Source organism: Cuculus canorus, chromosome 3, assembly GCF_017976375.1.
Source record: "Cuculus canorus isolate bCucCan1 chromosome 3, bCucCan1.pri, whole genome shotgun sequence".
NCBI classification, from domain to species: domain Eukaryota; kingdom Metazoa; phylum Chordata; class Aves; order Cuculiformes; family Cuculidae; genus Cuculus; species Cuculus canorus.
This window is the reverse complement of record NC_071403.1, coordinates 93,250,936-93,275,246: the sequence shown is the minus strand read 5'-3', so window position 1 is coordinate 93,275,246 and position 24,311 is coordinate 93,250,936. Positions and strand designations below refer to the sequence as shown.

At 35.6% G+C, this 24,311-nt stretch overlaps 1 protein-coding gene across 1 annotated transcript in view; it reads right to left on the bottom strand.

Annotated features, from left to right (window-relative positions):
• Positions 1-24,311, bottom strand: part of USH2A (usherin) — a 386,799-nt gene that overhangs the window by 228,081 nt on the left and 134,407 nt on the right. The window contains exons 22-29 of the mRNA XM_054061157.1: positions 18,756-18,886; positions 12,358-12,484; positions 11,890-11,991; positions 10,822-11,010; positions 10,393-10,523; positions 3,878-4,151; positions 1,203-1,406; positions 1,005-1,085 (exon numbers count right to left, since the gene is read on the bottom strand). Coding sequence (XP_053917132.1) covers positions 1,005-1,085; positions 1,203-1,406; positions 3,878-4,151; positions 10,393-10,523; positions 10,822-11,010; positions 11,890-11,991; positions 12,358-12,484; positions 18,756-18,886 — 1,239 coding nt within the window. The remainder of the gene's footprint in view (positions 1-1,004; positions 1,086-1,202; positions 1,407-3,877; positions 4,152-10,392; positions 10,524-10,821; positions 11,011-11,889; positions 11,992-12,357; positions 12,485-18,755; positions 18,887-24,311) is intronic.

Genomic DNA, 24,311 nt, shown 5'->3' with positions numbered 1-24,311 from the left:
TGCAAATATAAATTTATGGTAAACCTTACGGTTGTTAAATAGTTGATATATAAATATACATTATTTTCTCTCTGCTGCATGGTACACAAAATTTTGCAATTCAAATATTTTTGCAGGCCTTGTATCATTTTTTAAGATAGTAAATTGAATATCTGCATCAAAAGAATCCTCTGCAATGATGGAGTGCAATTAGGCTTCAATTTACAGAGGAGGGAAAATTGGTAAAATACATCATGCAGAACTGTAAATCTTCCTTGGAGCCTCAATAAAGTTTTCAAAAACACTGAACAAAAAAGGAAAGGTTCTTTACATTTTCTTCATGAAATATATTAAAAATCTTATCTTTAAGGTTCATCGGGTATTATGGTCCTACTTTGAAACCTCCTCCACAATCCATACACTTCTTTTCTAGTAAATATTGCCACACTTTCATACCCAGTCTATAGGCCACACGTTAAAAGAATCCACAGCACTGATCAGCATACCTATGTGCAGGCAATGGAAAATATAACACACAAAACTCTCTTCTCCCTGACAACTGCATGCTTCCTTATCTTCCAGAGCTTGTGTCTTCTTTCCCAGTATCTCCTTTTTCTACATTTGATTTCATATCATCAAGTTTTACATAGGAAAACAGAGATTTACTCACTCCAGCAGAGTCCTGTATCATGAGTTTAGATGTGCATGTATAAGCATACCTAGATGCATGTTTGATCTACTCAGCCAATGCAGTTCAATCCTTTCACATTCTCTGCTCTCACATAATTACGTAACATAACACACATTTGGAAAAGGACCTTGAATTATGTGTGGAAAATATGCGCCTCAACATTTTACAGCCAAAGACAGCAATTGGTACCTATTCAAAGCACTGAGCAATTTTACTTCTCCAGAAACACTGTGCAACTTGCCCTATTCAAAAGCATTGTCATGGGTTTTTCTCCAAACTGGCATTAGATAACTAACGAGAAATGGGAATAAGTAAGTCTTAAAATTATATTTACCTGGTTCTCTTGTACGAACACGGGTCCATGCACTAGATACTGATCCTCCTTCATTTAAGGCAACCACCCTATAAAGGTATTCTTCAAAAAAACATAAAGAAGGGGGGAAAAAACCAAAACACAACCACTGAACATGGTAATACATTAATACAGAAAAAATAAAAATTATGTATTTCTTTTAAGGAACTGATGTGTTACCCGTAAATGGTTGTAGACCATTCTCATAAACACTCAGCTCTTTTCCTCGGTGTACTAGGATGGAGTCATTTCCCCTGCAGTTAACAGCACTGTCAGTTGATAGGCATCCATCCAGATTGACTCTGACAGCACTGCTGGACACAGATGCCAAGTTAACGACAGCACCTCGTGTAAATTTAACATCCTTCATGCAACCACCGAAACCTAGCAAACAGTAAGGGATTAGTATCACATAAGAGCTTCAATCATTAATTAAGAATCATTTTTTTCTCTTTAAATTCTGTATTTTCAGCATTTAAGACTGTAATGTGAATATGTTGACTTCTCAACATGGCATTCTTTACCCTCTTTCAAGACACTAAGCTGGTAAAAATTCCTAGTATTCTAGTGTTGAATTCCTGCCTTACTGAACTATACTTTCATTGTTATCGATTCCATCCCACAAAAAATTAGCTTTCTGTTTTCTCTTCTATCACTTCTTTTCATAAATTAAGAATCAACCGTTTACACATCGGTGTTTTTCGTAGCTTTGTGAAAGCATAGTATTTATATCTTATGTATTTTTATTGACTTTATTACTTTAAGATGCAGTAAGATGGCAAATTAGAGTAGTATTTATACTTAAACACCTGATCTGGGACTCTAACATCTAAATGCAAAAAGAAAGGGGCACTGAAGATGTAAAAGCATTTTGAACCATCCTCTAAAACACCTTCTTCCTCCACAACAGTGGGAATTTAGACAAACTACTACTTAAAAGAATACATCCTAGTTTAAGCTTAACTCCTACTCCACAGAGATCTGCTCAGTTTCTTGGGGAGTCTGTGGCAGAGGAAAGAATTAGTCCCAGTCTGCACAGGCATCTTTATCATTGGACAAAATGAACAGTTGTTTAATTTGTGACAAGATACATACTGTAAACCCTATTTTAATAGATTCTTTTTAGGACCTTTTTAGCCGCATTTGAACATTTCTGACGATATCAGCCAAGAAAACTTGTTTACTCTCAGGTAGCTGCAGAATAAGTAATGAAAGTACAATTTCTCACATTCCTTCCCATCTTGGCCCCTCAGGAGGGCATGTGATGGGTCATGCAAAGGCCCACAGACTCTAGCTGAAATTTCTTAAAATAAAATTGTAACTGACATGGAGGTGGGACAAGAGGAGGATATTTATCTCATATTTGCTGTGAGTAAAACAATATTCCTTTATTCAAAATTAACTGCCAAGCACTCATTAACTGAGAAAACCTTTTGTAAATATTTACTAAACTGGAAAGGTCTCCATATTCTATTATCATACCACTACAGCTTTATAGTCCTGAATAAAAGTATGTTTCAAGGCTGTAATGAATAATCTTGGTTATTCAAATCTAAATTTAGGAACACACATGAATGTTTTTATCCACAGACACCTTGAATATAAATTCACTGCCATGATCTTACTTTGCAGTGTGCTGAGGAGGCTTGGTGAAAAAGTAATGTTTACTGATGCACCTCAACATGCAATTCAGATATTCACTTTAAACATTATTTTGCCCTAGATTCTTTGTTCACTGATCTCTTTGCTGCAGGAGTTGTGAACGCATCCGCTAGTGAGGCTATACCATCTGCTATGAGGCAACATTGACAGGGTACATCTGTCTAGCTCTTTTGGGCCATAATATTATGCACAAAGAAGCTGAAGGGAGATTATAATATATGTGATACCTACAACTGGAAGAATACTTTAAACAATACTTTTTTGAACTATCTATGAATACTAGTGCATGGATTTTGTGCAAACTTTTCTACAGCTGTGAAATCACAAGGCTTCAATGCAGCTCTACAGAGCTTATTCGAATGCATACATTCAAAGCCACTTACTAAAGACTTATTGAGTGCTACTTATTTGCCCAAAGTATGTGGAAAACACACCAAGACTGATGAATAGTTTCATAAGTATTGAATAAAACACACTCAAACCGCAATAGACACTTATTTACTACATTTCATGCAGTAGATTTTTTTGTGGAGGCCATCAGCATCATGCAGTAATTGATACTTCTCTCTTTTCCTTAGAAATCTGACCTGCTGCAGAGCAGAAGGGTCATAGTGATGGCTAAAATCATTACTGCCTCCCCTCCTCCTGATAACATGGAAAATATCATAGTAACAGCCAAAATCCAAATTTGGGGGTTAATACTCGACTTTTTAGACTAGAATCAGTCTCACGTAAACAACGACTAATAAACTCTCAACAATTTTTCTGTGTGGCACCATCCAGCCTCAGTGATTTAAGTTATGTATACTGTCTTTACTAGTTTTCTATTAACGATCTGCGAGTGACGCAGTTGATAAAGTGAAACAAGTTAATCTGAACTGTCTTTTTCTGATGAAGATTTGAGATCCTTTGTTTGGGCATCTCACATTACTATTTCCTACTCTTCAGTTCCTCTCCTACAAGTTAAATTGCTTTGGATATCACTGGATTGGAAAAAAAAATAAAAGCATTACAAAGGATCAGGACTAAGTAAAGCTAGATAGGTAAGGATAACTAGTAGTTAAAGCAAGAAAGGGTGGGAGGAAAAAAATCATGTTACATATTCATGAATTTACACTACCAGCAGTAGAATATCTACCTTGTGCATGACACCATTATTTGAAAAACACATGATCTTCTTGATGTCACCTCACCTTGTTCTAACCCCAGTTCTTTATAAAAATTCTGAATCTCAGGTGGGATCCCTCCTACGTAGATGGGTGAGTTTACTTTCAGCTGCTGAACACGTGGTTCAAGTGTCTGCTCTTTCAGTCCATTCATACTTGCTGAAACTACAGAGCCCTCCTTATTCACGGTGACTTTGTTCCACTTTCCATCACAGTAAGACAGTCCTAACCAGAGATCCACTTGTGTAAAGACAATGTCAGTTTTTAAATAGATGTTTAATATTCCACTTTTCAGTTCAATCTGTATATTTCAAAACAGAAAAAAAGATTTTGAGAAAGACATCACACATACAGCAACAACAGACAGTTATTTTTAAGAAAATAATCAAGGGAGTCAATGAACAAGATCAATGAACAATACATTTTTGTCTTCAGGATAGCAGAGATTATAATAAAATTGTTTACACAAAACATGCTAAATACAGTTAATTCAGAATGTAGGAAAATATATTCTGATTTTTTGATAAATGAATTGGCACTAATGAAAATAAGTAAAAAGAAAAAGACAATGAACCAGGACTGCTGTGCTGTTTTTGAGAATGAAAAAACAGTATTTTATCTATCAATTCATTTTTTATAAGAATGTAACAAGATAATAAGGAAATGAAATGTCAGACTCGATTAAGGTCTTTTTAATTGGCTGGTGAAATCAATTTCAAATTTTTCCAGCATACATGGATCCTATATTTCATCCTTATTCTTCTAAATCTTGTAAGAAAATAATTGTTTTTGTACTTGCTTTTAGAGATTAATGTGTCAATTCTCTAATAGAAATACATTTTACTTAAATTTTCACTGCAGAAGTCTCCAAGTGCTTTATTGAAAGACGCTTTATTCTAACTGAATGGAAAACAAGTGGGCTGAGACTGTAAATTGCCAGGTGTAGAGCACTAAACAGTTAGATGATGAACTTGTGGTTGAAAAATATGGATATGTTCACAAAAAGGCATTTCTATTTCCATGTTAAAATCTTATTAAGTGAAATAAAAACTATGCATTCAATATAAATGCTTATCACCAGTATTGACAAGCTGACATATTAGTTTACTCATAATATTAATATTACAGTATTTGTAATTGATTGTATTTCCTTAAGAGGGACCTCGACTAAAGAAAGAATTCTACACTTGAGATGTCATTGGCAATACAGGTCCTGCTTCAGAGTGCACACTCACTGCTTGCTCACGAGACTGAGAGATTTTGTTTGTTTCTTTGGGATCACAAATTTTCATGTTTCCATGAGTTCATAGCCTTTTGTAGCTAAAGAGTCTAAAATACAAGTGAAGGACAGATCAATGGCATCAATGCATGTATGTATATTTTGGAAAAAACAGTCCATTGGATAAGTTTTCTTCACTATTTTGCTTCACTGATGACAATTAATTCAGAGCACACTGCTAGTGTGAATAAAGTGTTTCAGCTGCGTGACTACAGCAGAACACCATCAAGTCTGCCAGACCCGGAAGTTGGAGAGAGGACATGGTGGTCAACATAGGGTCACTACTAAGCACACTGCTCTTTCAATTTACTCATCGTGGCATACTCTTAAAGGAGGCAGAGTGAGGCATGTGTTTTTTGTGATGACCTGGACTGACATTTAGAACGCTCAAGTGCAGCTAGAGGTAGAGAACCACTAGTCACTTTAAACCGTTCTGCCTGATGAAGAGAAAAAGGCAACTTCTTGCACAGATCTAGCATTCAGTCAGGTACAGAGCATAGGTTCAGAATAACAAGAGGTAAATTGTTTGCTTCCGATAAAATTCTGGGACCACCTTAAAAAATGCTTAATTGTCAATCTATCTTGAAAAATACATTATGACATTAAACAAGAAATGCACAAAGATCACCTTATTCTTCTGCCAGTTGTGTTAGTTACCCTGTCTCAGCAGAACGAGACAATTTAACATCATTATAACAGCATTATATCATTACTCTAAACCTAAGCAGGTTCACTTTGATGGTTAAATGCATAATGGCTTTTTAGTATTTGAGGTAGAGACATTAAGCACCACTGCAAAATTTAATTAATACTGTTGTCTATATACACAATTCTTATTTTGATACACCTGAACATGCAAATCTGGAATTAGGAAGGCCAAAGTTTAGCTTCAATCTGAGAAAGAACATGAGGGGCAAGAAGAGCTTCTATAGGTGTACAGGGGCATGCAACAAACAGCTGGTTACTTAATGGCATCTCTCTGAGACTGATACAGGGACTAATTCTGATAGAAATTTTACTAATGACCTGGGAAATTGGGCAGAGTGCACTCAGCAAGTGGCTGCCACTGATGTTCTAGGTGTAGAAAGCAGCTTCATAGGAAAGGACTGAAGGTCAAGATGGATTACAAATTGAACATCAGTCAGAAATGTACCCTTGAAATGACGAAGGCCAGCCATGCACTGGGCTGCATTAGAAATAAGGTTGACAGTGGGTCCAAGGAGATGATTCTTCCCCTCTACTCATCACATGTAAGACCTGTAAGACCACATCTCATCTACTGTACCCAGTTGTGGACCCTCCAGTATAAGAAAGGTACTGGCACACTGTAGTGAATTCAGTGGAGAGACATCAAGTTGATCAGGGGTTGGAAAACCTAAAGTATGAATTGAAGCTGAAGGAACAGGGTTTGTTCAGTCTTAAGACTAAACAGGAAGAGAACCTAACTGTTCAATTACCTTATGGGAGGATATAAAGAAAACAGATCCAGACTCTTCTCACAGGTGCACAGTGAAAGGATGAGAGGCAAAAGACAAATTGTAACAAAAGAAAGCACAGCCAGCTATCAGAAGTTATTTTCTTTTTTCTCTAATGAAGATGGTCAAAGACTGGAACAAGCTGCAGAATATGTAAATCTGTAGGCTGTCCATCCATAGAGAAACACTCAAACAGAAAGCAACCTTAAGTTGGATCTGCTTTTAGTGAAGATTGGGAACAAATTACTTCAAAAGGTCCCTTCAACCTAAATTAGATCGTGTTCTGTAGTTTCTTTCTCTTCAGGCAACAGTCCCTACTTCAATCTGCTCATAAACATATGCTTTTGAAGATAAAAGGAACATCTAGCCATAGCTCTGAGAACAGAAATCAGGTAGAACAGCCGCTGTATTGGAGGCTGAATAAGACTTCATTAAACCTGCCATCCAGAATGGTCTCAACCAATGTAAGAGCTACAGGACAATTACGGCTTCATCTTCCCTGAACTGGGAAGTCATATGGAGATTCAGGGATATCAGCAGAGATGAGCAAGAGACTTCAAAGAACTAGGCAATGACAGTCAGTTTGTGAGCATTTAAAATGAAAACGTATGTGATACTGAGGTTGACATTTCCAGTAACTAATCTTTCCAGTTTAAATTCAATAAGCTTAAAGATATGTTCTGTACTGGTGTCAGCCTTGTTCAGCCTTGCCAGTCAGAGGCTCAAACACAGACCACTGAAATAGCCTCCTCAGAATCCGTCAGTCATTAATGGAAAGGGACTAGAATTCTCTTCCTCACACCAGACAAAGAGATATCCCTGGTGATCAATGAAAGCATCACCTTCATGCGTCCCACACAAGTATCAGTCATTTCTTTGAAAATCAAAAGATTTGGATATTGTGTCCACAAAATATTTATTTCACAACACTCCTTAGCTCCATCACAGGTAACATTTTCATCTTGGACACTGGTTACTTTACTTTATGCAGATAGTTAAGCATAATTCTTTTGAAAAAGTTCCTACAGGACTTCTTTCTTAATTTGTTGCTTTGCAAAAGCAAACCAGCTTTTGAATTCAACATCAGCTTCATCAGCTACAGTGTCTTGGGAGCCGGTGACACTGTCATGCTTAAGAATGTCAGTTCTTAGGCTTTTGCTGCTGTTGAAGTTGTGAGCATCAAAATCAGTAATGCAAACTCTACTAGCAGTCACAGATGCACTCTTTCAATCACAAACTCATGAGGAAACACATGCCAGAGTAAGAGCTAATGATTTGTACTAGTCTTTCTGGTCATAGTTTGCACATAATTATTGTGACTGGATCCAAAGAGAATCAGATTGACCTCTCTAGTTTGAGTTAATTTTCAGGGCACGGAAGTAATGGAAGAAGTGACCTTTACACAGAGCACCTTTCTAGGACATAATTTTGTCTTGGGCAGAAGACAAGACAGGGTCTTTGGCCATTTGGTAGCAGGCCAGCCATGTGTCTAGTTTAGTCATTCCAAAACTACAAAGCTAATAAGAGAGCTGTGACCTATGCAAAGAGAAGGGTCAGGGAATACCGTCTTACATTGACACTCAGGATAAGTGGTATAGCTTCTAATCTGTTTTGCAGTGCAAGCGTCTCCTGACCAAAGCTCCTAACAAAGACATCATAGCTCATGCGCAACATGCTACACACCTCATTTTCACTTTCTATTAACCTTTTTTGTGAGCTCAAGTGTACAGAAAAACCTTCTGTCATCATTATGTATGTGCAGAACACAAAGCTGCAAAGGTTGGAAAAGCATGCGTATGCTCATCCTCTCTAACATTCCTTATCTTAAGGCTATGAAGATGTCGAGGTCAAAAGTAAAGTGAGATAAAAAAAAATTCTTATGTTAGGATAAACGCTAAGAAAACTATCTTATCACAGTTTTCAGTGCTAGAAATAATATAAATATAAAACTGCCAAAAATCCGGAAGTATGAGAAAGTATTTCGTCTGTGCTTTTGACTGCACTTTTAATTTAGTCAAGTCCCCTTCTTCTTATGTGTCCTTCCCCGGACATCAGGAAAAAACTTTTCATGGAAAGGGTCATTGGGCACTGGAACAGGCTGCCCAGGGAGGTGGTTGAGTCACCTTCCCTGGTGGTGTTTAAGGGGTGGGTGGATGAGGTGCTGAGGGGCATGGTTTAGGAAACGTTAGGAATGGTTGGACTCGATGACCCAGTGGGTCCCTTCCAAACTAGTGATTCTATGATTCTATATAGTCAGAAGCTATTTTCTTGTATTTCTGTTATTTTTTTCATGGAGTGATAGAAAGGAAACAAGAATCATATACCCCAAGAATCTCCAGAAGTACTCAAGCCCCATGTTTGTCCCCACGAACACTGTTCAAATAAACAGTGCCCCTGCACAGTGAATTACACACATACAAGTCTTTTCAGGGTGGGACAGTACTGCATGTATAGCATCTTATGCTATTAACTCACGATCTTCATCATTACTTGAAGGCCAAACTGAAGTAATAGCATGTAATTATTAAGACTTGTTATTGGAACTCCTTATAATTTTTGAACTAAGGCTGTTTGAAAAAGAGGACATCATCAGGTCTAGTAGAATTCAAAATCCAGGAAAAAAATGATCTGCTGGAAAAGTCACTAATGCGAAAAGTAAATATAGAGTAAGTTATAGCTGACCTGAAAAAAAGAAAAATATATTTATACATTTTAGGTCAGAAGTTTAAGAGAAAAAGCACATTAGATTTAATGCCATCCAATAAAACAGGCTGTGACATGACAGCCATTAGCAAAACAGCTACATAATAATAATAAATAAATAAATGAATGCATAAAATTAAATTAATATGCAGAAAAGGCAGATTAGGTTATAAAGAGTAACAATATCCTCAAAAATATCTAAATGTAAATGACTGCTTCTTGGACCAACTAAAAAGACATATTACTTTCAATGTAATATCTACTAGTTGGTGCAAGTAGTAACCATACTTGACCCACTAAGCAATGGTAAACACAATCTAATTAAATTCTACCTTAGGGGAAGAAAAATATGAAAATCCAGAGCTGTGTAACTAATAAAAAAAATTCAAAAACTGTTACAAATATTAAACAAAATCATGGGAAAGATGGAAATACAAATAATCCTGAGCATAAACCAGTCTTATTTAACAGACTCCAACAAGAAAGTTCATAGAAGTATTTTACAAATTTGCCAAATACAGGATTTGTGTAGCTCCCTCTGCAGTGTTAGGAAGACAGTGATAGGGCTGACATGGGATTCAGCTGGACCACTAATTTTTGTTTATATGACAATCCTTACAGTTCAAATCAAAATGAAGAAATCATATTGATTATAAAAAATACATAAACCTTAAAGAGAAAGCTTTACTAGGATACAGGACAATTTGTCATTACCATTTTGATTTACAATTAAAATTATTTTGCTCTAGTTCCCAGAGAAATGGGAAATAGGGTAACTTTATACTTACCAAGCAATGAGCCAAGAGTTTTTAATATATACCTTTTATTCACTTTTGTAATCACTTCTAATTCAGCAAATAGAGTAACTCTGCTTTTCATATGTTGATAGCCTTCTTATTTATTATATAAATAAAACAGGTAATTTATTTTGAGCATTTTTTGGAGTCTTTTTGCTCGCCTCATTCTTTGCTGTGCACTACAAAAATAACTTATAGTTTCAAAATTTCTTTAAATGCTGGACATATCTTAATAGACAAAAATCACAGATTATATCCGAAATAAGTTATTTGTATTTCCGAACTTACTGCAAGGTAATCTGGACCATCTTTATTGTGAACAAACAAAAGTAATCCATTCAGTTGATCTGTTCTAAATTTGAACGAGATCTCAAAGTCTAGTCCACCACTGAAAACTCCTGAATGCAGTTCCAGAAATCCTTGAAAGAAAGTGAATACGTGCATAGGTTAATCAGACACATAAATAGGTTCAAGAAACCAAAATCAAAAGTCTAGGTGCTACTTTTTACTTTGTCATGAAGAACTTGAAGGTTTTAAGACTAAACTTTACAAGTGTATGCAATTGACAGTCTTCTCTAAACCCAGAAACCAAATTTTAAACCATTTAAAAACATTCCTTTATAATTAAAACTACTTGGAAAAACAGATCACTGCAATACTTTCGATATGATCACCTTTTATATCTCAAGAGCATGCTGGCCTAGTACAGCAAATCACCTTTGCCAAGAAAATGTGCTCCTTCAGAGAGGTCAGTGGGGCATCCTTCCCAAGTATGATAGACATTGTTTTGCTCCTCAGCATCCTGCCAATTCAAAGATTCCCAGTTTTCATAGGGAGTATGTACTTTTTTCAAAAATATGTCACTGAGACAGCCCACAAATCCTTTCTGGACTAACTTCTTCATCCCTGTAAAAAAGGAAAATATTTTTAAGCCAATCACCTCCAACTAAACACAGGGATTAATTTATATGTTTTTTAAAGGCTCACCCTATAATATATGTCCATGTGTGAACTGATAACCAGCCATCAATCACTTCATAAAGCTGATCTCCAAGCTAAAGGCAGATTTCTGAATGTCTAGTCACTAAAGATGGTAGCTACTGCTAAGTAGCTGGAAAATTTTACACTTTTTGATGTTTGCATACAAGTACCTTCAAATCAACAGTGTAGATCTACTTCATGAAGCTTCCAAGGAAACTTTTCAGGCTTACCCTCTTCAAACAGAAAAATAATTGTGATGAAAGGCATGCATCCGCTAAATAAGAAGAAATAGTGTTGCAAAAGCTAAGGCAGATAAATACACGTTTAGAAATTTCATCAGGAAGTTCTTCTTCCCTTGTTTGGATTAAAAAACAAGTAATTCATGGCTGTTATGTCTTTTTATTTACTGGGAACAAAAATACAAAGCACGTTCTATAAACGGTGTTCTCTTGAATGGCATTTATATTCAATCTCATCTTGATTATTTAGCTAAGATTTTTGAGGGAGGCATCCCAGATTACTTTATGAATCAGTTCTAGAAGAACACATGTACGCATTTCTGTTTTAAGTAAAGCGACATAAAGAAGGAAAGAGGAAGTTGTACTCTAATATCAATCTCACCTCAAGTCATCAACTAAGTTTAACATCATTATTAGTGGCTGGAATACAAACTTAATAAATAATTTGGTTTTCAGGTTAATATGAAAAAAACAAAAGCATGGATATAAATCCAATGAGAGCAGCAATTAACTCCATGTCACCGTATAGGAGTTGTTATATTATACATACCACAACCACACTCACCTACATCCTTTCTTACAATAGTATAACCCTGTGGAAGTCCTCCAACAAAAACTCCGGTATTTTCTCCAATGATGGTACTGCCACTAGTGGCTGAGGAGGAACCTGAATAAAACAGGTCATTATTCTTGTGTTTGATGCTTTGAACAAATTTTCAATTCAATAACAGAATATTGATATTTGACAAAAGAGGCTGATGTAACGCAATATCCTTATACTTGCCCATACATTACATTTCTATTTTACCAAAGAATATTAACACAAGAAGTTGGATGCCTCACACTTAGTATTACATTACCAAAGATTCACAGTGGACAGACACCTCCGATGCATGGACAAAACAGTAGTGATTATGTCAGAAAAATGAATCATTTTTTTGTTGTATGGATTAAGACAGGCAGTAGAAAAGTAAGCAAGTGAGCAACATTCTGTGTAATATCAAAATAACAAAGCAAAATGGAAGTGGATTACCTGTGTACTGCCCATCCACTGTGATGTTTCCCAGTGCTTGAATTCTCGTAGCAATTATTTGGTGCCAACAGTTATCATTGTACTCTTTTCCACCATCATTAGTTGGAGTGACTGCTACTGCAGATCCCTTTTTATTAACAGAAGAATCTAATTTAGAATATTATGAAGGTAAGATTTAGAATTACACCTTACTCTTTATACCACTCTGTGGTATATAACATCTAAAAATAAAGACCAAAGTTCTCTGTTTAACTTCTTTCAGTATACTGAATGATGTTTAGGACTGATTTCCCCACTAAATTAACCTTCTCAAATAATAAATGAGGGATCAAGAATCTAACAGTTCAGTTTCTATTAAAAATAGAAAACCTTGTGCAGGATGAAGCACAAATTACTGAGGGTCATGTCACTAAGATTTTTTAATTTTTATTTCTTTTTTTAATGAACTCCCTATTTAACCACTTCACAGATTGCTGTGGTTGTGAAGCTTGATACCCATGATACAATGCGCCATCCACAGAAAGCAACTGCATATCAGGACTGTTGATCGCAGAGCCTGCCTATAGGAAGGGATCCAAAAAAAGAGATGTATTTGTAGGACAGTATGAAGATGCATGTTATGTATCTGTTAACCTGATATCAAAAAGGACAAATTTTTAGGTGAAAGAAGGAAAAGGTCATACCAAGAGAATCTGCATGGGTGGAAGAGGAGTCAGGGAGAAAGGGGAAATAAGAGAGTAGTAATTGAGGATGTTTTTACTGTAATGGGGATGCTTGTGAAAATGTTTTTAAATTTAACTAAAACTTTTATCTGGTTATATTAAAATAAAAAATATAACTATATGAATTTAGAGAGATCATAATGCAGAGAAATCTTTTCTGAATTGCTGAGTAAGAGGAGTGTAACAGATGCTGTTGCCAAATTAAATCTCAAGACTGTAAACAACTGAATAACCCATAAATTCATATAGCAATGCAATAAAAATAAAATTAATGTATTTCAAGAATTTTCCTGAGATTTATATCCGAATAGTCTTCTAACTTCACAATAATTCCCATAATATTTTTTCAGAATCTTATATCATACTGGGAACTCAAAGTTACCCTACTGAATTCACAAAATAGAATTGTCCTATGTAGCAGGCAACTGCTGAATGAAAAAAAAATATTTCTTTGCATAAGCACTACTAATATTAAACACTAACATTAAAGAATTGCAACCTCTGCAGCTACTTTATGGCTTAAGACAGACTTCAAAAATCAATTTAAAAAAAAATAAACTAGAAGAAAAATAAAAACTTCCTTATAATTTGAATGTCCAGCTCGTTACTTTGCAGTAGCAAACATTATAGTTCTGATTTTTTTTTCTAGCACTCTTTCTGGCTCAAGGCCCTAAAAATTACGCATACGAAGAAAACCTGTTGATAAAAACAACCACCTATTGTGATTAATATTAAAAAAGTCTTGTTAAAATCTATTATTCTGCCTTTAGTGATGTGCATCTACTAGAAGTTGCTTCTCAGCATATAGGTTTCTAAGTATGCAATACTTTTGACAGTACAGTTTGACTTTAGGTCTCTCACTGTGTATCCTATGTCTGAAAATATATAGGAAGTGTACATATGTACACAATTACAGAAAAAATATTTTCCCATGAATATTTACAGTGTGCTTCCCTCTCCATTCAGCCAACAACTTGATACTGAGGCAGATCACATAGCAGTCCTCTGCCCAATGATAACAATGCAGAGCTATATAACCTTAAATACTGATGTGCACTTCTTCATATACTATTTTTTATTGTCTTCTCTCCTATTTCAACATTTTAATATTTTACAAACACGCATTTCATTATCGTAGTTTAATAATTAAAACCAGAACTGGTGTCATGCCCAATTAATGTGCCCTGGTAGCATGCCCATTAGTTTTTCCATTAGTGAATTCAACAATACTAATGGGATTACTAGCATGGGATGCTAATTGGGCGTGACATAAGAAACTGGCTTACTTCTTAGCATACCCTTGCTAATGATGAAATTAATGAGCATTTTATTAAATGCTGTCTCATCAAAGTGTACTTAGTTAGCGTTAAAATTGTTACAAACGATGCAGCATTCTAAAGATCAGGTGCCTGAATAAGTGGTTCTTCATATTATGTTTGGCAACAGTCTAGAGCATTAAACAGTTTTATACATCAGAAACCACATTTAGTTTTAACCAATTCAATCTGGGACCACACAACCATATGTGCTAACCTGTGCTTAATTTCAAGGAAAAAAAAAAAAAGCCAAAGAGAAAAAGGAGACAATGTTCAGGCATCAACATGCACTACATTGGAGCCCTCTGTATAACATTTTATCCAGAACTATTCAAGTGACTCTGTGACTACACTCAAATATGCTGAGTAAAATGGCTTGTAATGCATTTCAGAAATCAGACATAGGGAACCAAATCTGGACTAGTTTGCTAAGCCATACAATTAGTCTTAATTTTCCATAGCGCTCAGTAATAATTAATCAAACATGAATCTTCGTGGTTCTTCATGCTGATGATTACACTTATGAAAACATGTGGAAACATCATAAACATGGATCTTCAATGATTATACCTAGCTGCCAGAGTCTGAGTGTAACCATACTTCTCAGAGACAAGTTCTTTCAATGCCCAAGCTCCTATGACGGAGAAGGTGAAATACTGAAGTCTTCCCAAAGCCAAGTAGAAAGGTACAGTGGGATTTATAGCTATTTATTCTTCATCTTTCTTTTTTAGGGAGTAACAGCTCACCCTCAGACTGCTTCAGCCTCTGCACAAACCACAGACAACGAGAAAAGTATCAAGTGTCCCTCCCTTTTTCTGTGAAGTTTAGTAAATGGATCACCTACTAAAATGGAAGAGCAGAATTCAATTCATAGAACCATAGAATCATAGAATAATAGAATCATATAATCATAGAATAGTTTGAGTTGGAAAGGACCTCAAAGACCTTATAATTCCAGCCTCCCTGCCATGGAGTCTCTGGGCAGGGACATGTCACACTAGATAAGGCTGCCCAAGGCCCCATCCAACCTGACCTTGAACACCTTGAGGGATGGGGCATCCACAACTTCCCTGGGCAACCAGTTCCAGTGCCTCATCACCCTCATTGTAAAAAATTTCCTCCTAATGTCTAATCTAAATCTTCCCCTCTCCAATTTATAGCCACTCTCCCTAGTCCTATCACTACATGCCTTTGTATTCCCTTCACATTGTGAGAAGCATCCGTATACTCGATTCTCAGAAGAATGTCCTAATTCCTAAAGAAAACGGTATTCCAGATCAGCCTTAAATTTCCACTGTTAGTGATTTCACTTTGTATAAAATATCCGATGCCGCCCCCCAGAAAAAGATAGAACAAATGACTTGTGGCTGATGAAAGATAACTACAGATTTAGCTAGAGTTGATTTATTTAGTTCAGGGGTGGATTTAAAGGCATTATGATGAGAAGAAACTCCATGGACAGCTGAAGGTTTGCAGACACATTGAGTTTGGAGGGAAGTCTATGAAAAAATTTATTTATGCAGACCAGACAGAGGAAGACGCTTGTTAGTGAAAATCCTCATGCTACCTGGACCATGAGTAGAAACCTGTGAAGAATGACAGTAAAAGAAACATGGAGGAAAAATGAGCAGCGAGACAACACAAAAAAGAGACAAAAGAGAATGTCAGACAACTCCTAGATGAGTGGTGGTTTACATAAAACTGAGAGAAGTATGAATGGACAGGAAGGAAGGATTTGAAATTAACACTGAGAGAAGGAAGAAGTTAGGCTACTAAAGACCTGCCAAGAAGGTTTGGCAGGACTATCCCCAGAGCTGACACAAAGACAGACACATTGCTGATCATGAGCAAAGATACATACAAGAATCCTGAAAGGCACTAAGGGTACAAATAATTAACCTGCAAGAGGACACAGCTGGAAGGGATCACAGAATTTTACACCAAGCTGCTCTACATAAAAGCAGTGGGGTCACAATTGTCATCAAAGAGAATTCAAAGAGTCAGGGCCATAAATGCTTATCATATATGCTATGACCGTAATTAAAGAAAACAATGCATATAACCTGGTTAAGAAACCACATGATGTCAATAAGAGGTAATTAAAGCACTTGCACACTAATGCAAACTGTGATGCACAAACGAAGGATTAAGAATTGCTGCTACAGAACATGATACCTGATGTTATTGGACAGGAATAGCAAATGATGGCAAAAAGAAAGAAGAAACAACCTATACAGAAAACAAAAGTAATGACAGTAAAGAGCACAGCATATTAAGGATACAGAAGACTGAAAAGTTTTAATAAGTGAATTTTCACAGGTAAAATTTTAGAAAAAGATACCAGACAAATTATATTGATGTAGGCCACAGTACTCATCTTCTGAATTTGCAAAGGCACAGGAATCTCTTTCATGTTATTAACGAGAAAATAGAAAGCATTATCTTTCAAGATATATTCATAGTAAATCAAATCTACACTATACCTTGAACGAAAGATATTTTTTTCTACAAACACTCACTGAACCACCAATTTATAGACTATAGGCTATTTTAGACCTTGAAAGAGGACGGAAAAATATAGAAATGATGGCTGTAAAAATCAGCATGGGACAGAGTTGTCCCAATCTGATTCAAATGAAACACAAAGATAAACAAAGATATATTCATAAACAAGTAATTTGTTAAAAGCCAAGATAGTAACTTATTGAAAATATTGCTGAACTGAGAAGCTCTAGGACTGAATACGGACAAGACATGCTTTTTTTTTCTTTTTTTTTTTTTCACAGTTAAAAGACAGGGAAAAAAGCAGAAAAAAACCAAGAAAAACAAAGCCCCGAACCAGACACTATCCTATACTCCCCTGTTCCTCCCCATCCCCCGAATACTGCGAATCCAAACAAATACAAAATCTTCTAGGTCCAAGCTAGCTGACATAAAGCTACCTCAGAAGGATCAAATCTGCAAGGAGATCTAGAAATACTACTTGAAACACTAAAATTCTAGTCGAAAGACATACACTCTCAATAAAACAAACAACAAACAAATCAATCTACTACATTTAGAAAGATCTTGAAAAGGAAATAAAAATTCCGTTTCAGTTAAGTGAAAGTATAAGTGCAAAATGGACAAAAGACGACTAGTACCTATAAAAATATGGATGAGGGAAACTCTAACAACAATGTTAAGCATGGTCCCAAAATTGAAGTAGACACTGATTCGGTTTGCAAGGAAAATGTCCATGTGCAAATACAGCGGAAATAATAGAAAATTATATCTTGGGGACAGAAGTAGAGTTACTCTTTTCTGTCATGGTGATCACATACACACTAGGCTCTTTGGAACACAATTCTTCCCTACAGATTGTCTAGAGCTGAGGAGGAGCTTCACTGCTGCACACCACCTTTGCATGGTCATGGAGCACCAGCGCCTGGACCACAGCAGAGTTCAGGAAGCAAAGTTTAACAGTGGATTGTGAAATCTCTAAATCTTCACCATTTTATATCATTAAGCATTTCTATTCAAGCCCCTGAAGCAGTAGATGCAGTGCCAATCACATAATTAAGACTCTGAGGCACAATGGAAGATAGGGCTGATACCTGGATTAGGCCTTCCGACAACACAGAGGCACCAATAACCTTACAAAAAGGATGCACATATATGGATGCATAGGATACCACATTCTGTCAACATAATTAAAAAAGCCAATTACTTGCAGTTTCTTGCACATGTATGAAATACAACTGAGTCTGTAATGCTTTTTTATTCCATGAGGAGATCCACCTTTGGAGTGCATAGAAAACAGAAGATACCCAAACAGAAATGCAAGGAATGTGGCCTTACTTTTAATTTTGTGGAATGTACTTGATAATACTTTCCTCATTATTACTAGAAGTGCGAGACTACTTCCACCACATTGATGGCAACATGCTAATTTCAGCAAGAAAAGACAAAGTCTCAAGATGAGAGGCTTAAAAATAATTGACTAAAAAAACATATAACCTTCATTTGCTAATTCCAGAACTAGTCTGCCCACCTTTGAAATCTTGGTACTCTAAGCTGTAGTGGTGTTTGGTGGAACTGACAAAAAAAAGCCAACCCACAAAATGCAAAATTAAAGTCATGAATTGCAGCAAAAATAACAAAAAATGAGCAAAGCTTTAGTGTCTGTGTTTCTTTCCCAAAGATGCCCAGTTACTGAAGGGTTCTGAAGAGCCAGTTAACTTGTATCAATAATAATAATAATAGTAATAATAATGGTAATAACAATAATAACAACAACAACAATAATGGATAAGTATGTAAAGAAGTACTGAGAAAAATAATATAAGCTATTTTTATAGGATCCTGTCTTTTGTTGTACCTGTGGATCAAAAAGAAAGTAAGGACGCCCACTCCTCAGTTGAAGTGCAATGTACTCCTCTTGATTCCCAGGTGATGCAGAGAAAAAAATCAAACCATCAGGTGCCTGGGTTCTAAATTTCACTTTAATACCTGGTTAGAAAAAGTAAGCAGATGGTTAATGCCAGAAATTATTCTTCTGCATTCTAACAGTGTTAGAACAAGAAGTTGTTTTTAAAACAGCAGTAAAATGGCAATCAAAGTCCTAAAAAAACACCTAAAACCCCTGCTAGTCATTGCAGGAGAAATTTTACTAGTCCAAACTGCATCAGCCTCTGAGAGAAATGTCTAATTTCAGAATCCTTACTCATCCATAAAGAAAAGATATGGCACTGTGACTTGTGGTGTTCAGTAACTTCTTTTTTGGAAAAAAAAAAAAAAAAAAAAGTAATTTAAATATTAGCATATTATTCTAATTGTTGTATATTTTATGTGTGGATCTGCACTTGCTCCTTAATGTTTCTATTCGTAGCGTAGGAATAAGGTTCCCGCATGGAAGGATTTCTATGAAGAAAAGTGGGGGGTTGGTTCCAGAAGCTACATGGGTATACACACACACATACATATTTATATTTATACATATTCTTTCATAAATACATATATCTAAGTGCACAAAGAACATATGAAAAACAACAAGTTTCACAAAATTGGGCATATCCCAAATAATAACTGATGAAATAAGCTTAGTTAAGAACTTTCCAGATCATTATCAATAGCCCTCTATTTGGCTTCTGATAAAGTATTGTCTCAGCATACGAAATGTCATTCAAATGACATACAAAAAAAAAAACCTTAGATTTTCTACATTACTTTTTACCACAAATAAAACATCAAAACAATAAGCTATTTAAACAGTTTGTAAATATTGGAATATTGTTTTTCATGGTATAAACTTACTCAGTAACTATCTAAGGACACTTAAATGAAAAAAAAATCATAAATTATGTACCCAGGTTTGAAAGTATAATTATGAATAAACGAGTTTTGGAAAACCACCAATCTTTTATGACTATAATGCCTTTCTTTTAAGCTATCTTCTGGAACATCATCTTACAGAAACAAATAAGAAAATTAAAAAAAACATACGGCAAATTTTCTAACGTGCAAATCCAGATATTGCAGGCTGAGTCTATGATGAAGCCATGCCTTTACTGTAATCGTTCTTTTGCAAAGGGAATTAAAAAGGCAGCAATAGCAACATCTACCTATGTTATACATTTCATGACATTTCTGCATAAAATGCTTTTTACAGAAAAGGATGATTTATTGGTTTTACCCAATTCCACCAAACTACTCAGTCTTTCCACATACATTTTCACTATCTTACGTCAGACAGAAAACATTAATTGACAAAATTTTTTCTTATAGACTGCATCCATATTTTAAAAAAATAAAGAATTGTAATTATGATGCACAATTGTGCTTGCTAATTACCTATACGCATAAGAAATATCCTTTGAACCTGTTTTCTAATCACATAAACGTTTTCATGCAAACCACACGATGCACTCACAGACAAGAAACATACCTCCAGGCAATGAAAATCAGTCACTCTATTAAGATACGTGCAACAAACTGTTGTACACAAGAAGGCCCAGCAAGCTGAAATCTCCATAAATAGCATCTATACACTTAAGGAAAAACCTAGCTTTGCCTGGCTCAGAAATGACCACTATTGCTGTACTTTGAGGTTCCAGGTATTCCTAGCTGCAGTATGTGCTGGAAAGGGGAAGACTAATGGCCTCCAGTCCCAGCATTGGAAAGCACATGTAATTTTAAAAACTGACAGTATTTTTATCAAGTTGCCAAGACATTTCTGAAGACCAGAGGATCTCTCCTCACACCTAATTCAGAAGCACAAACACAAGCAAAATAACTGAGTTTCTGCAAAAACACCCTAATTTTATAATATCATGTTAGAAAATATAAATCAAATGGTCCATCATGGTCATATTGCAGTAATGCAAAATTTTGTAGTTTTTATACAAGGAACTTTCTTCTTTGGAGGTTTACAAACCTTAATTCCTGCCTGTAGAGCTGCCATAGCTTCATATAAAGCATTCATGAGTCCGGAATATTTTCAGTCATAGCCCATACAGCAAGTTCTTCTAAATTCATTTGTCACATCCTCCATAATTCAGAGAAGGACTCTGCCCCTTTAAGTTCTGGTATCCTTGGAGTTTCTCATGAGATAAGGTAGTCTGTATAATCAAGTTCTAAATAAGTACTCTCACACCTCAATATTAACATTTTCTTGTATTTCTAGATGTAAGTACAAAGGAGATACCAGATATAAAGCAAACTTCTGCCCCACAGATAATATTTCCACTAGAAGATAAAAACTCATAAAACTAATATTTTTCACAGGAACATTCTAATTTAAAAAAATCTGAAAAGATTTCTCAAGTCCAGGTTGGATGTTATGGTCAAAACAAAACTTAGCCAGAAATCCTATTCCGACTTTTAACAGTTAGGTGTATTTCATTTTTCTGCTTTATCAACACTGACCACATTTTAAGAAAGATCTTACTTAACCTGAGCACAGAAAATTTTCTTTTGAAAAGCTGAAGTTTCACAGAACTTGAAAACCACATCACACCACAAGAAAAACTTTCCATTATTTCTGGAGAAAGGTTTTGCAAGAAGGTTTCTAAAAGACTTATGTCAACTATTTCAGAATGTATGTCTAAAGCGTTATCTTCAATGTTAACTATAATAGATAAAGAGAATAAAGTAAAACAAAATAGTGCCATTTAAATTACTTCTGTCACATGCAGGAACTTCATCTAAGCCCCACTACTGAGGCGACTACATCTTGGATGGGAAACATAACCATCTGTGCAGCATAGTATGAATGTACTTTTAATCAACTGAATCTTGAATTGCAATTGAAGAATTCACGTAAAGGTCTGGTTATGTGGTAAAAATGATGGATCCACAAGGAGTTGTTATTATTTCTGGGGTAAAAAACAACAGGAAATTCCACTTCAAATTAAACATTAATGTATGTCATTAAAATAAAATCTTTAATTCCATTTCAAATTACAGCTTCAATTCAAGAAGATGTCAGAATTCCTTGAATAATAAATAAATTTCTTCAATTTCAGTAATTGAATTTCTTTAATTACAATAGCATTGCAGAAAATGTAATACAAGTGTCGTATACAGAGAATGCAGAAGGAAAAAAGCAGGATACATAGTAATAGAAGGACAAGTAAAATACATTACTAGTATTACTATTAATATTCTAAAGTATCCCAAAGTGTTAGGGCAGACTAACCTTCTGTCAGGATCTACACAGTTTCAACTTGTGCAGTAATGGATTGCGATTAGATTTTTATCCTACTTTCAAAGATGGTACATCTGGGTTAGTAGAGGAATGGGGATGTGAGCGACCAATGCAGACATTTTAAAGGCATTCATCTGAGAAGCAAAATCAGCATGCTACCCTGTGAGTGAACACAGTATTCAGAATTCCTTTCAGTAGCAGGCAGATACTAAAAGTAAAAAGATATACTAGTACTATATTGTCAGATCATTTAGAATCCAGTCATTCTGTCTAATAGAGAAAATGCGTATGGAGCAATTTTTTATGCCATGTCTTTGATTTCCTCATGTAAGTTTGGCAAGATTGAGAACTTCAGTGGCCTTTCAGTTACAGGCTCATGTTCACTTCTGGATTCAGATTCTTCTGCTGTAATTCCACATGGCTTGCAAGATCTGCACAAAAGTATTCAACAGGCAAGGAAGTGCTCTTGAGAGGCTGGCTGTGGTTTTTGCTTAAAGCACGTTTACAGAGCACATGGGATTAGAGTTTAGAAGAGGCAGATGGTAGTCAGAGAGAGGGAAAATATTAGTAAATTAGACCAGTTCCTTTGTTAGCATAATATACACTAATAATTTATAATTATTACAGCAATAAAATTCACTTCTGACTAATGTCAAACTTTTTTTCTTGCAAAATTAGAAGTTTAAAATACTTTTTGTTTGACCAAGAAAATTTATTCTCCCAGACTAAAGAAGTTTGGCTTCCTGTGAAACATATTTCCAATTTAAGTGAATTGAATTTAGGTGGGCGTTTGTTTGTTTGTTGGTTTGTTTTTGTTTTTTTAAAGCAGCATTTCAAAATATAAAAACATCCACAATACTCAAAAATTTATTTTTTTTTACTTGACATTTTGAGGAAGAGGAGTAGAGGGGAGAAGGTAGGCATAGAGGTTAGTTTATTGAAGAAATCTTTTAGAATAATAGCTGAGAGATTTCAGCAAATTGACCTTCTTAACACTAATCACTTCATCCCATTCTTTCAGCTAAAACACCAAGTACCATTCTCTACAACTGGATGTTCAGGGTCCAGTAATAACAAGCGGAAGAGTTAGGGTTAAGGATAAGGTTAGGGTTAGGATTAGGGTTGTCCCCGTGGAGAATTGTCCTAGACCCACATGAACAAATCTGTCCAACAGTGTCAAAAACAGCCACAGTATTTTCAGCCTGGACTCAGTCAGCAAGAATAGTGTTAGTTCACTTTTCACAAATACATCAAATCCAAATCCATGTGCCTAAGATTAAAAAGTAAGAACTATAATTAGATTTCTTAGTACATTATTGATATTTACTTTGTGGATTTAGGAAATCATAAAAAGAAAACATTATGATTGGGAAAAAAGAAAAAAAAGAAAGAAATCAGACCTGCCTAATATCTGGAAAATTACAAAGCAATATTAGAAATGAATTTTGCATTATCTGTGAAGCATATCCATTTTTACTGCAATTTCTCCCAGAATTGTACAATTGCACAAACACAATTTGCATTTCCATTCTACTTATATCATTATATGAAACGGTGTAAATAATTATATAATTGAATATTCCAGTCAAATGAAAAGAAAATTGTTGGCAAAGAAAGTCATCTCTTTATACTTACTAGAGTGCTTATTTGTGCATAACGCCAAATAAAATGAATAGAAACTATATATAAAATTTTGACTATTGCATTAGGTTCTCCGCAGTCCCTTCAGAATAACAAATGTTTAGCATTTACTCAACATTAGTTCTGTGCACAAGTGCTTTTGCCTAATCAAAGTACATTTTCCCACAGAAATTATAAAAAACAAAATTTGTGCTTGGCTGGGGAGGGGACAGGTGGGGAGTTACTATATTGTGAGAGTGATAGGACTAGAGGGAATGGCTATAAACTGGAGAGGGGCAGATTTAGACTAGACTTTAGGAGGAATTTCTTCACTATGAGAGTGGTGAGACACTGGCACAGGTTGCCCAGGGAAGTTGTGGATGCCCCAACCCTGGAGATGTTCAAGGCCAGGTTGGATGGGACCTTGGGCAGCCTGATCTAGTGGGAGGTGTCCCTACCCTTGGCAGGGGGGGTTGGAGCTGGATGATCTTTAAGGTCCCTTCCAACCCAAACTGTTCTATGATTCTATGAACTCAGAAGACAATTTCCTGGACATACTCTTGAAGAACTTCTGCTGAATACAGGGAGTTCTCCACACTTTGTGGTGGC